This window comes from Salvia hispanica, chromosome 5 (assembly GCF_023119035.1).
Source record: "Salvia hispanica cultivar TCC Black 2014 chromosome 5, UniMelb_Shisp_WGS_1.0, whole genome shotgun sequence".
NCBI classification, from domain to species: domain Eukaryota; kingdom Viridiplantae; phylum Streptophyta; class Magnoliopsida; order Lamiales; family Lamiaceae; genus Salvia; species Salvia hispanica.
Genome location: NC_062969.1, coordinates 11,627,901 through 11,640,369, shown reverse-complemented (window position 1 = coordinate 11,640,369; position 12,469 = coordinate 11,627,901). Strand labels below are relative to the sequence as shown.

Below are 12,469 nucleotides of genomic sequence, written 5' to 3'. Positions count from 1 at the left end.
ATACTAATAGCCAATTAATGCTAAATTTTTCACTTTATATGCAATATCTTAACATAAAATTTTAGAAACGTTGTCAGTTGTCAACATAAATAAAAAAATGATGAAAAATTAGCATCCAATTGATGTGACATGCCTTATAGGAGCCAGGCTAGCAAAAGTGTAATTATGCAGGATTAATTTCAAATAATTTGACATATCATTATTGCAACGTTTAACTTTTAAATATAGTGTATGAAAACAAAATGAGTGATTTTTTGTGTGGTGACAGCAATTCAGTTGAAACAAAAACAACGTTGTGTAGAATTTGGGACCTAATTGATTTGTTCTAATCACATTTGTCACGTAATGGAATTCCGGGCATCCGTGAGGATTAATTAATGGCCAAGATATAAATTTGGGATGAATTCAAAAAAAAAAACAAATAAATACATTCCTCCAAAAACTAAATAGGAGTATAAATAAAATTTTTGCATTGTGCTATGGGATCTACTTTAAGTGATAAAATGATACACTACAATATTCGCTTTAATCAAAATTTTAAACTTCACAACCAACAAAACTTAATCTAGCAAAGTTGAATTGGAGTACTAGGAGTAGTATTTAATACTACTACAATATATAATAAGCACTTGTTGTCATTCAAAAGTCAATGGAGAGTATATACTATTAGAGCATCCACTATAGGTGGACAAGTTTTGGTGGACAACTTTTTTTTTTGTCCATAGTCCCATTTTATTTGTCCACAGCCCCAAAAAAAAGTGTCCGCAGCAATAGTGGACAACTTTCACTTTATTTTTCTTGTTGTATTTTTTAATTCAATTTTACAATTAAAATTATCGGACTAAAAATAATTAAAGAACAAGACAATAAATAATAAAATTAAAAAGTGCGATGAGACCAAATATTCGTTGTATTCATGGATACCGGAAAATTACACAACGAACATTTTAAAAAAAAACATACAAAAACAAATAAAAACACCGCCACCATCTACTCGGTGGCGGAGTCGGAAACATCGGCCTCATCTTCGTCGCCCACTCCCCCGGCGCCGCCGCCCCTGCCCCCGTCGCCCCCGTTGTCGCCGCCCCTCCCACCACCACCGTTGCCGCCGCCCCTCCCACCACCACCGTTGCCGCCGCCTCTCCCACCACCGCCGCCGCCGCCAGATCTCGTCGGCGGGGTCTCCGGAAGGCCCGGACTCATCATCCCCATCATCTGCTCTATTGTGAACCTATCGAAATCAGACAAAGGAGTCTGGGTGCGCTGGAAAGAGTGAGAAGGGGTATCCGGCCTCGGATGGTTGGGCGAGTCCATAGTGGGTCGATAATCCCCAAACGCCGAACGACCCAAATTCCTCTGATGAGAAGATTGAGCCCGATATTGGCTTTGTTGCCATGGCGGGGATGTCGGTGACCACGCCTGGAATGGAGGGGGACTGGGACTCGATCCCCACAGCTGAGATGGCTGGGAAGAAGGATAGTATCCATATCCCGATTCTTCCGTGCCGGGTGAATCTTCGTCTCTCCCGTGCATCTCGGTAAAATCTAGGGTTTAGGGTTGTGAAATTGGGGGTGGAGTGAAAATGGGTGTGGAGTGGAAGACAAATTGGTGGGTATTTAATTTAAATGGGTGTGGAGTGGAATAAATTAAATAAAAAATCGAAATTTAAAAAAAAAAAAAAAAAGGCGGAACCGGCGGTCCGCCGCTTTTCTCTCTCCAGCGGCTCGTCCTCGCCGCAAAGCCGGCGCTACCCCTTCCGCCCCAACAAATTCGTCCGCCCCCGGGGCGGACGCGTCCGCCACTATACGCCGCCGCGGCGTAGCCGGGAAGGGGGCGGCCGGCGCGCCGCCCCTATAGTGGATGCCCTTACTACGTCGGATCTATTCCTAGATTTCTTAAGATAGAAACACCTTTTTTGCAAAAGTAGTAAAATTTTTAATTGGACAGTCGGCTAAAAAATTTATTTTATTAAATTTTTAAATTCCAAATCATACTTATAGTAGCTACCAGTCACTTTATAGAATAGATCGGTGGATAATGCAGTTTAAGAGATTGTTATATGATGTATTTTAATGAATTTAATTGTTATCTAGTATAATATGTCACGTCACATGGGCCAAAGTCATGTGATTATCAATACTTTGTCTAGTCATAGTGTGCTAAGCCTAACTTTATGGTCCAGTCCACATTCAACCACTTTTATTTGACTGCATTTATTGGCGCCAATCAAGAAACATGAAATTTTGAAAATAGTAACAAAAAATTAAGTTGTCTAAAATCGGAATGGATCACCTACCACAATTCCTCCTCCATTACCTAATACACACACACAATCATGATAAGTGATGGTGGAATCCATCACACATGTTTGTATGTGTGTGTGTATTAGTAGATGCAGGAGGAATTGTGGTAAGTGATCCTTACCGGTCTAAAATTTCATCAATGATTAATTTCCAAATTTCTATTTTAACGTTTTATGTTTCTAATTTTGAGATAATTATCTAATTTGCAATTTGTTAAAAAGTAAAGTATCGAAAATGTGATTGTGATGATACGTAGGGCATCCAAGTCCGCCCTAAATTCCGCCCTATGCTCCGCCACATCATCATTTTATTCTCCTATTCTTCCACCTAAATGTGAGGCGCCCTAAAGTCCGCCCTATAGTTTTAACTACTACTCCTTGTATTTGTTTTTTATTTTGTATGTTTGCAAACATATCAATTAGCACGAACAAATATAAAAACACCATAAATTAAAGGCAAATCCTATTGTCAATTTTTTTTTATGCTTGCAAAAATGGAAAATCGTCAGAATTCATTATTGAATTTAGAGAAAAATTGAGACGGGGAAGAGAGTGTAGTGAAAGGTGTGAAATGAAGTAAAAAAATTGGTGATATATATAGAAGAAAATACCAAAAAAATAAAAAAAAAATGAAAAATGTGTGCACAGTCCGGACTATCCTCCTTACCCCCTGCAATGGGGCGGAGGATAGGCCGAAGGATGCAAAAATGTGTGCATAGTCCGCGAACGATGCATAAGGCGCGGAGGATGGAGGGCGCATCATTCGAACCCCTGCAATGGCGGAGGATAGGGGGAGGATGCATCATCCGGGCTATCCTCCGCCCCACTATGAATGCTCTAAAATGAAGTGAATTTACAATTTTCAAGTTTGAAACATAATAATCCCTCCGTCCCAGATAATTTGGGACACTTTGACCCGACACGGGTTTTAAGAAATTTAATGGAGAGTGAGTTGAAAAAATTGGTGAGAGGTGGGTCCTACTTTTAAAGTATTAGTTTTATAATAAAATGTGAGTAGGAATGAGTTAGTGGAATATGGGGTCCAATACCAAAAATAGTAAAAGTGAAGTGGGACAAATTATGTGGGACGGACCGAAATGGAATATTGGGACGAATTATCTGGGACGGAGGGAGTAGTAATGTATTTGTGGACTCTAAGAAATCACGAGACAATAAAATGTGAACAGACACCCCTTCTCTCAGTTCCAATGTTTTAAAAACCGGACCTGACCGACCGGTTCGACCGGTCGGACCGCGAACCGTATGAGTCAAGAGACCAACATCTCTACCACTCCACCACATGTACTTGAATGAAATATTATGAGCATTAATTATTGTTATACATTAAACCTATAATTTTTTGTCCACGCAAATTAATAATTTGTGTTTAATTTTATACTTTTAAATAATTACTATTAATTGTGATATGCTTAATATTAACTATCCCTCACTAAATTTTACTTTTATTTGTATAATGTATATAAATAATAGATTTTATCTAAGTATTAATATTGTAGTATATATATTATTAACATGGTTTATTACTCCATATTTACTAAATAATACTCCAAACTTATTAATAAATCATGTTTAATTTATGTATTAACTAATAATACTAATATAGTATATATTTATCTAATTTAACTAAAAATTCATGTTTATTTTTATATATTGTCTATAATATTATTTCACCACATAAACATTTTTGAATTAATATAAATTTTATTTATTTATATATGAAAAATATTGTACTTTTTTAGTTATTCTAATTAATAATTTATGTATTTAGTTATTATTTAAAATTTATCATTCACTTATTTTAAATGCTCTTTTTATTTAATTTATATACAAAGTTTAATAGTATATGTTTTTGTTATATATTACTAATTATAATTTATCACTCATTGAATTTAATATATTTTGTATAAATATATTTAATTATATATATTTGCAAGGTAAAACGATTCGACCAGTGATTGAATCGATCGGACCGATTGAACCGTGAACCAGTAACTTCACCGGTTCATCGGCCGATCCGATTTTTAAAACATTGGTCAGTTCTCTTGATACAAAATACGTGGTCATTAATATGCCAGGCATCTGCAATTTATTATGTTTTGTTAAATTGATACTAACGTAAATCCTGTTTTCTAGCAATAAAACTTTAACTCCATAGATTCTGCAATTTCAATTTAGTGGGGTCCAGTTGAATTAATATACTGACCTAACTACCAATGCCGCTTGGAGCTATTATTATATTTTTAATTACAAATTACCGATATATTTTATAATTTCGTGCATACTCTAGTCAACTAGTAATAGTTTCAGTGAAAATAAATAAATAAAAATATAAAAACACACATTTAAAATTATTTTGGTTCATAAAACTCCAAGATAAATGATTTATCATCTTACCAAATTGTCCTTAAATTTATAAATACTATTCGAATATTTACCTATTAACCGAAACGGAAGCTTCATAAAATATAAATTGAACTTCGATTCATTTTAATAAATGTAAGTTATTTCGATCATGTATATTGTTCAATAGGCCACCACCCCTTAAAATAATACCATACCACTATTCATAGTCAATCATTTTTACACGTGGATGAATAATAAGCTGCCACGTGGCAAAAAAAAATCTGGAAAAAGACGGGCAGCAATTTGCTGGTCTTTATACAGCAATTTTTCTTGAACAGCAATATCCAACACACTATACAATAATCTATAGATTGCTGTATAGTGTTTGTAATATTAATGTGTTGCGTTTATAATATTGCTGTATAAGCGGTGTCACGGTGTTATTTTAAGAGGAGTTGTCATTTTAACACAAATCTTGTTCAATATATTGTAAATAAAATCATATCAACAAAATACAAAATTGAATCACTCATGAAGTGGAGTACTATTTTTAGCAAAATTGTCTTAGGAATATATTGGACCGCAGAAATACATTTTCTGATTCAATAGACCAAAACCACAAATTCACAGAAAACTATATATTCTAGTTTTAGCTTATTTTTTGTATGCTCATATATTATTTATTAGTGATGACGATATTTTGAGAAAAGAACAATGACAGTTAATGTAATGTTTTTTTTAACAATTTAAGTAATATAATGAATTTTGTTCCGAGATTAAAAAACTAATGCGTATATAGTGAAGAATACGACATCGACAAAATTCTATATTTATAATTTCAAGTGATGAAACCATCATTAACACCATGATGTTGTAAATCGCAATAAAACAAAATAAATAAAAACTAGTAATTCAAGAATAGTCCGATTTTCTAATTTCAGGTGTTTATTCCAATTAAAATTTCCCAACTTGTGGAGAAAAAAAGAATAAAAAAAAAGGAGGGAGCAATTCTAGAAAGTGAATGAATCTAGACCTAGAAAGGGACATGACGCCGTCAAATTGCTTAGTGAACTCAATTCGAAATCCACCTCTTTCAAGCTGCACACTTCATTCTTATTATTAGTCGCCTTTATTTTCTAAAATGGGTGCCTCTCTCCCTCCCAAAATTTCTTGCAAACTTTCACACTTTCTCATTTCCAAGTCTCCCCTGCCTTCAAAATCTCATCTTTGATTGACCATTTTCGTTGCACGCGCATAACTCAAGTGTACGAGGTAAGGGACAATAAAATAAAATAAAATAAAATTAAATTAAATGTGATGAAATTTTTGTTTTGATTGCTCAAATAATGTGGCGGGGAAGTCGGCTTTCTGTTATTTGAGGCTTTGATTATACCAATATTAAATCTTTTTTTTAATCAGTAGATCAATCAGTGTGTGTAGTGATTTTATGAGCAATGAGAGCTGTGAGCATTAGAAGTGTATTTGGATCTCATGTCTCCTTACGTTTTCTCTTGTAACAGATTAGCTGTTGATTGCTTGGATCGCCTCTATCAATGGTGAGTGCTCATATTTATGATCCATTCTTGTTCACTTTTGGGTGGAATGAAAATAAATAAATAAATTGATTTTGTGAAAAATGGGCTTAATTGTGTGTGTGTGTGTGTGTTATGATCAGGGGGAAGCTCCAGCTTTCATTGCTGATGATGATGTTTCAAATGGGCTTCTCTTGAAATCGAAGGGCTGCGAAACAATCATCAACATGGGCTGCAATAGAACAGTATGATGATTCAATATCTTGAATGAAATGCTATGCTTCAAGTATCCTTGGTTATGGATAAATCTTGGACCTTTTTTTCTTGATTTGAATTCAGTTTGCCATTGGTGCAATGGGAAATGGATCTGATTCCTCCATTGGAGTTCGGATTTTAGATAAATCCACGAGCGAATGGTAACGGTCGCTCGAGAATCGTGATGTTTAGTTCAGTTTTCTTGAATTTGAATAATAAGGTAGCTCAGAATCTTGAATTGTGTTGTTAGGGTGATCCCAACTGTGTTTGGGACGAAACCTGCCCTGTCAAAGGGACACTCGGCTATAGTCTTGGATGAAGATCGGATTTTGGTCATCAAGGGTAACTCGACCTCAGATGATTGCTTTTGGTTCCTTGAGGTTTGTCCCTTTTAGTATCATTTGTGAGAAACTGATGATCTGTAGGGTATGTATGTATGGTTGCTGTATAATTAGCTCGTTTTGATGCCTTTGATCCGACGTTTTAGGTTAACACTGCGTTTGTGAGAGAGCAGAGAGCTCGAGTAGGGACTGAAGTGGTTGCTTGGAGTAAAGGTGTGGTGGGAGAGGCTCAAATACCAGTTGTCATAAGTGGTCCTTCGGGAGTTGGTAAGGGCACCCTCATTGCCAAATTGATGGAGGACTTCCCAATGATGTTTGGGTTCTCAGTGAGCCACACCACCCGTGCTCCAAGAAACAACGAGCAGAATGGCGTCCACTATCATTTCACAGAGCGTCATGTGATGGAGAAAGATATACAGGATGGAAAGTTCCTAGAGTTTGCAGATGTTCATGGGAACCTCTATGGAACCAGTGTGGAGGCGGTTGAGATGGTTACCGACCAAGGAAAGGTACCAAATCGTCGTTTCATTGATCAGACATGATTAGCTTGTAGTTTGAATATGAATTTGTGATTCTTGATTTTTTGTAGAGATGCATTCTCGACATTGATGTTCAAGGGGCTAGATCTGTCAAGGCTAGCTCTCTCGAGGCCATATTTGTCTTTATCCGCCCTCCTTCATTCGAGCAGCTCGAGAAACGCCTTCGTGCTAGGTAGGCTAAGCCTCGTTTCCTTTCTATGCATCAAGTCTAGTGTTATTGACATGAAGCTCTTTTTATTTTATTAAGGGGGACTGAGACAGAAGAGCAGATCCAAAAGCGACTAAGAAATGCTAAGATGGAGATTGATCAGGGAACCTCGTCCGAGCTCTTTGATCATTGCTTGATCAACGATGATCTGGAGATGTGTTACGAGAATCTTAAAGTGATTGAATCTTACTATTATTTTTCTCTGTATATGTTTGTTCATATTTTCAACATGATACAGAGATTGAATCTCACAAAATCTTGCAGAAATTATTAGGCCTGAATGATGGAAGTGGCAAAGCCACCAAGTTATCAGGTGAGTGTTTTATTCTATCCAACTACATGCTTTTTGTGCAATCTGTTGCTTGTAAAATGAGATTAACGCACTCGTTTTTCAGTTCCAGAGACGGTCCACGTGCCTCTGGAACACACCATCTCAAAAATCGACAAGAAGATCCTCATAAACTGCACTACTCCACAGCAAGAGAAACCGGCTAACAACATGTAATTGCCTATTGAAATGAAGTTACAAACATAATACTATGATGAAATCTTGATTACTCGAGCTTTTTCTTGCAGGTTTGTGCTGGACTTATCCTCGATCAAGAGTGGGGCCCCTGGCCGGACGAGGGGTCTAAATTTCTATGCGGCTGGACCATCCATGACCGGCACTAATGGCTTTAAAATGGCAAGCTAACTTCAACCTCTCTCGCCTAAACACATTCCGTTTCCCTTATTTTCCTTCATAAGCTGACTTGCTTACCGAGTAGTTTGCTTACGGCTTTATAGACAGTCGTATGCAATAGCTAACATATCACTGGTGGCAATTCATGATGATTCATAGGGCTGTAACATGTGAATTCTCGTGAGGAGAAAAACGTATATTGATTTCCCCATTGTTGGGATATGATAAAAAGAAAATCAAAATGCTTGCTTTTTAATGCACTTCTTCTGATCATTTTGGTAGCTGCACCATTAAATTTGAAGAGTGCATTATGGTGGACTCGAACCTGATATAGTGATATGTGTTCGTTTAATAGCTTTTTTTTTGTTCCTCGCGAGAAAGGGGCAGACGGGTAGGGTATTAGGGCGGTCTGTCGTCTAGTGTGAGTAGTCCATTTCTTCAAGGGATGAATTGTTGAAATAAAAGCAATCAGTGTGTGTAGACAGCTCCATGTTGTCTGTGCACAAACCACATGTTGGTAGCTGTGATTCTGTGCTTCTAACAAAGCACATGGTTGCCATCAACATGCTGGGAAAATATTTGGACCACCTTTGTTGGCAAAATCTAAGTGGATTGCAACCATTATTTGATTTCTTGTCCATTTTTTTCCTGTCAGAATGCATGATACTGAATTTGTCCAATATTAATTTTGTCACACAAAACTCATAATCTTACATGACACTGTTTTTAAATTGGTACATATACTCTTACATAATGAGTTTTTTATTTGCCTTTTATGATTTTTTTCATTAGAGAAGGAAATTGAATATAAGAACAGTCATGTTGGTATATTTCATGAACAAAATGGTGAAATTCGAACTTGCAATTTCATTCACAAGCTCATCTATTCACATATTTTGAGATATTAAATACAATATCCAACATACCGTCGGTGAGCAAAATTTGTAGTATTTTTCTTTTATTTCAAAAATTGAATTTGATCATAAATTAAATTAGATTTAGTATTATTTTCTTCCTTTTGACGTTGAAAAGAGAAAGAAATGGAGTACTTTTCTGTTAGGATAAACCTCTTATCGGGTTGATCGGCTTCCGTAGATCGGCGATCGATAAATATCTATCGCAGGCGAGTGCCCGACTTGCTCGTCAAGCAAGACAGTTTTCTCACTTTGGAGAAGCCAATGAATGATAAAATAATATTGATATTCTCGATTGATTTCTCAAATGATTACAATAAATCTCATTTATAATGCTAATAACTAGCTTAATAAACAAGAAAACAAAGATATTGAAAAGATACGCAAATTCCTAATTTAACTAACTAAATAATGCTAATGCTCGTATCAACTCCCACACGGTTGAAATCCACTTTATCCTCAAGGTGGAAACTCGACAACCAAACCTGGTGCTGTGCGTGGAACATCTTTTGTCAGGCAGCGGCGCAGCTTGTTTTGAGATGGTATAACTAGTTGTTGTGCCCGAGTGGATTCCCGTCGGGCAACGACGTAGCTATGGATCGATCGGTGTGGCTAGTTGTTGTGCACGGTGGATTCCTGTCGGGAAGAACCCGCACACAAATCGAAACTATTATTTCCCCCGACCCTGTGCCAGGGCGCCGAAGCAATTTCGATCGTCGAGCGACAGCCGCCGATCGCCGTTAAGGGAAAAAGACCTTAACAACTGGTGCATTATTTAGTTAGTTAAATTAGGGATTTGCATATCTTTTACGTATCTTTGTTTTCTTGTTCATTAAGTTAGTTATTAGCATTATAAATAGGAGTCATTTTAATCATTTGAAGGCAATCCAGATTATCAATATTATTTTATCGTTCATTGGCTTCTCCAAAGTGATAAAACCGTCTTGCTAGACGGTCGAGTCGGGCACTCGCCCGCCACAGATATTTATCGATCGCTGACTGACGCCAATCAACCCGATAGGAGGGTTATCCTATCAAATTGGTGCTTTCATCACGATCTCACCCTCCAAAACACCGACCGAATCACAGCTATGTCGTTGTCCGACGGGAATCCACCGCGCACAACAACTAGCCACACCGATCGATCCATAGCTACGTCGTTGCCTGACGGGAATCCACCCGCGCACAACAACTAGTTATACCATCTCAAACCAAGCTGCGCCGCTGCCCGACGGAAGATGTTCCGCGCACAGCACCTGATTTGGTTGACGAGTTTCCACCTTGAGGATAAGGTGGATTTCAACCGTGGGGGAGTTGATACGAGCATTAGCATTATTTAGTTAGTTAAATTAGGGATTTGCGTATCTTTTCCATATCTTTGTTTTCTTGTTCATTAAGTTAGTTATTAGCATTAAAAAATGGGAGTTATTGTAATCATTTGAGAAATCAATCAAGAATATCAATATTATTTTATCGTTCATTGGCTTGCGATTTGAAAGGATAAACCTCCTATCGGGGTGATCGACGTCCGTGGATCGGCGATCGATAAATGCCCGTCGTGGGCGAGTGCCCGTCGAGCACGACGGTTGTCTCACTTTGGAGAAGATTATGAACGATAATATTGATATTCTATTGGTTGATTTCTCAAATGATTACAATAGCTCATATTTATAATGCTAATAACTAATTTAATAAACAAGAAAACAAATATATGAAAAAGATATGCAAATCCTAATTTATCTAACTAATAATGCTTGTATCAACTCCCTCACGGTTGAAATCCACCTTGTCCTCAAGGTGGGAACTCGGCAACCAAATCTGGTGCTGTGCGCGGAACATCTTCCGTCGGGCAGCGGCGCAGCTTGGTTTGAGATGGTATAAGAGCATCCGCAATGGTGCTTAGGCCAGCCATAGGCCAGCCATTTTCTCCCCTGCCACGTCAGCAACACTAAAAAATCCACCTGCCACATCAGATTTAGGCCAGCCATAGGCTAGTCATAGGCCAGCCGCAATAAAAATGATTCAAAATATACTACATTTACGGAATTAAAATTACGATAAAAATACGGAATTAAATTTACGAGACATATACGGGAAAATTCATTAATTTTATTTAAATAAAAAAAGATACATTAACTAAAAATCATAAAAATAACATAATAAAAAAAATCCGGGCTTCCACACACGAGCCACCTTGAATCTGTTATAGTTTGCCACTAGCCGAACGGGGGCGAGTCAGGGGGTCAAGGGGGGCGACGCCCCCTTGCCATGGGGTCCGGGGGCGCGGAGAGGCCCCCGGCCCGACGGTATGACATGTTTCTATTTTAGGTCTTAATTTTGTATTGGGCTAGTTGTTGTTGTCCATCGCTAGATGTTGCTCATGTACAAAAATTTAGAGATAGAGAAAATCGCGTTTATATAGTTTTTAAAAAATTTAAAAAAATTAAAATTTTTTTTTAAAAAAAGAATTAAAAAAAATTTAAAAAAAGAATTAAAAAAAAAATAAAATTCGGCGCTGGCCGATCGTTGCCGATCGGGCCGCCACAATGGCGGCTAGCCGATCGGCCACGCGACGAGCGATCGGCCAGCCCACGCCGATCCGCTCGCCGATTTCGTGTTTGCCGATTGCAATGGTTCGGCTAGCCGATCGGCTAGCGCGACGAATTGGCTAGCCGGTCGCTAGCCGACCATTGCGGATGCTCTAACTAGTTGTTGTGCGCGGGTGGATTCCCGTCGGGCAACGACGTAGCTATGGATAGATCGGTGTGGCTAGTTGCTATGTGCGGGTGGATTCCCGTCGGGCAACGACGTAGCTATGGATCGATCGGTGTGGCTAGTTGTTGTGCGCGGTGGATTCCCGTCGGGCAGCGACATAGCTTTGATTCGATCGGTGCTTTGGAGGGTGAGCTCATGATGAAAGCACCAATTTGATAGGATAACCCTCCTATCGGGCTGATCGGCGATCGATAAATATTTGTCGCAGGGTGCCCGACTCGCCCGTCTAGTTAGACGGTTTTCTCACTTTGGAGAAGCCAACGAACGATAAATAATATTGATATTCTATTGATTGATTTCTCAAATGATTACAATAGCTCATATTTATAATGCTAATAGCTAACTTAATGAACAAGAAAACAAAGATATGCAAATCCTAATTTATCTAACTAATAATGCTCGGATCATTTCCCCTCCCATTTAGAATAGCTACTTTCTTGAATCATACTCCTTCCGTCCCTTAAAGACAAGGGGTATGAGTTTTAATACACAATTGATAAAATAAAATAGATAAATTATAAAGTGATTGAAGTATTGTTAGTAGAGAAAAAAAGTTC

General features: G+C 37.8%; 2 protein-coding genes across 2 annotated transcripts; one reads left to right on the top strand and one right to left on the bottom strand.

Annotated features, from left to right (window-relative positions):
- Positions 1 to 990: 990 nt before the first annotated feature.
- On the bottom strand, positions 991 to 1,533 carry LOC125189423 (glycine-rich RNA-binding protein 1-like). Its single transcript, XM_048086703.1, has one exon. It carries the CDS (start codon positions 1,531 to 1,533, stop codon positions 991 to 993), a length of 543 nt encoding a protein of 180 aa, XP_047942660.1.
- A 4,227-nt stretch (positions 1,534 to 5,760) lies between these two features.
- LOC125188395 (guanylate kinase 2-like) lies at positions 5,761 to 8,479 on the top strand. Its single transcript, XM_048085209.1, has 11 exons — positions 5,761 to 5,938; positions 6,187 to 6,222; positions 6,342 to 6,443; positions 6,538 to 6,614; positions 6,704 to 6,833; positions 6,941 to 7,303; positions 7,384 to 7,505; positions 7,581 to 7,716; positions 7,806 to 7,854; positions 7,937 to 8,042; positions 8,118 to 8,479. The coding sequence occupies exons 2-11, from the start codon at positions 6,220 to 6,222 to the stop codon at positions 8,233 to 8,235; spliced, it is 1,206 nt and encodes a 401-aa protein (XP_047941166.1). The 5' UTR covers positions 5,761 to 5,938; positions 6,187 to 6,219; the 3' UTR covers positions 8,236 to 8,479.
- The last annotated feature ends 3,990 nt before the right edge of the window (positions 8,480 to 12,469 follow it).

What these genes read in the sequence shown, in the direction of transcription:
- LOC125188395 (XM_048085209.1), top strand. An exon ending in TGGTTACCGACCAAGGAAAG is followed by an intron (nt 7,304 to 7,383) that starts GTACCAAATCGT and finishes GATTTTTTGTAG; the next exon opens with AGATGCATTCTCGACATTGA. An exon ending in TGTGTTACGAGAATCTTAAA is followed by an intron (nt 7,717 to 7,805) that starts GTGATTGAATCT and finishes AAAATCTTGCAG; the next exon opens with AAATTATTAGGCCTGAATGA.
- LOC125189423 (XM_048086703.1), bottom strand. Translation starts at nt 1,533, where the DNA reads ATGCACGGGAGAGACGAAGATTCACCCGGCACGGAAGAATCGGGATAT.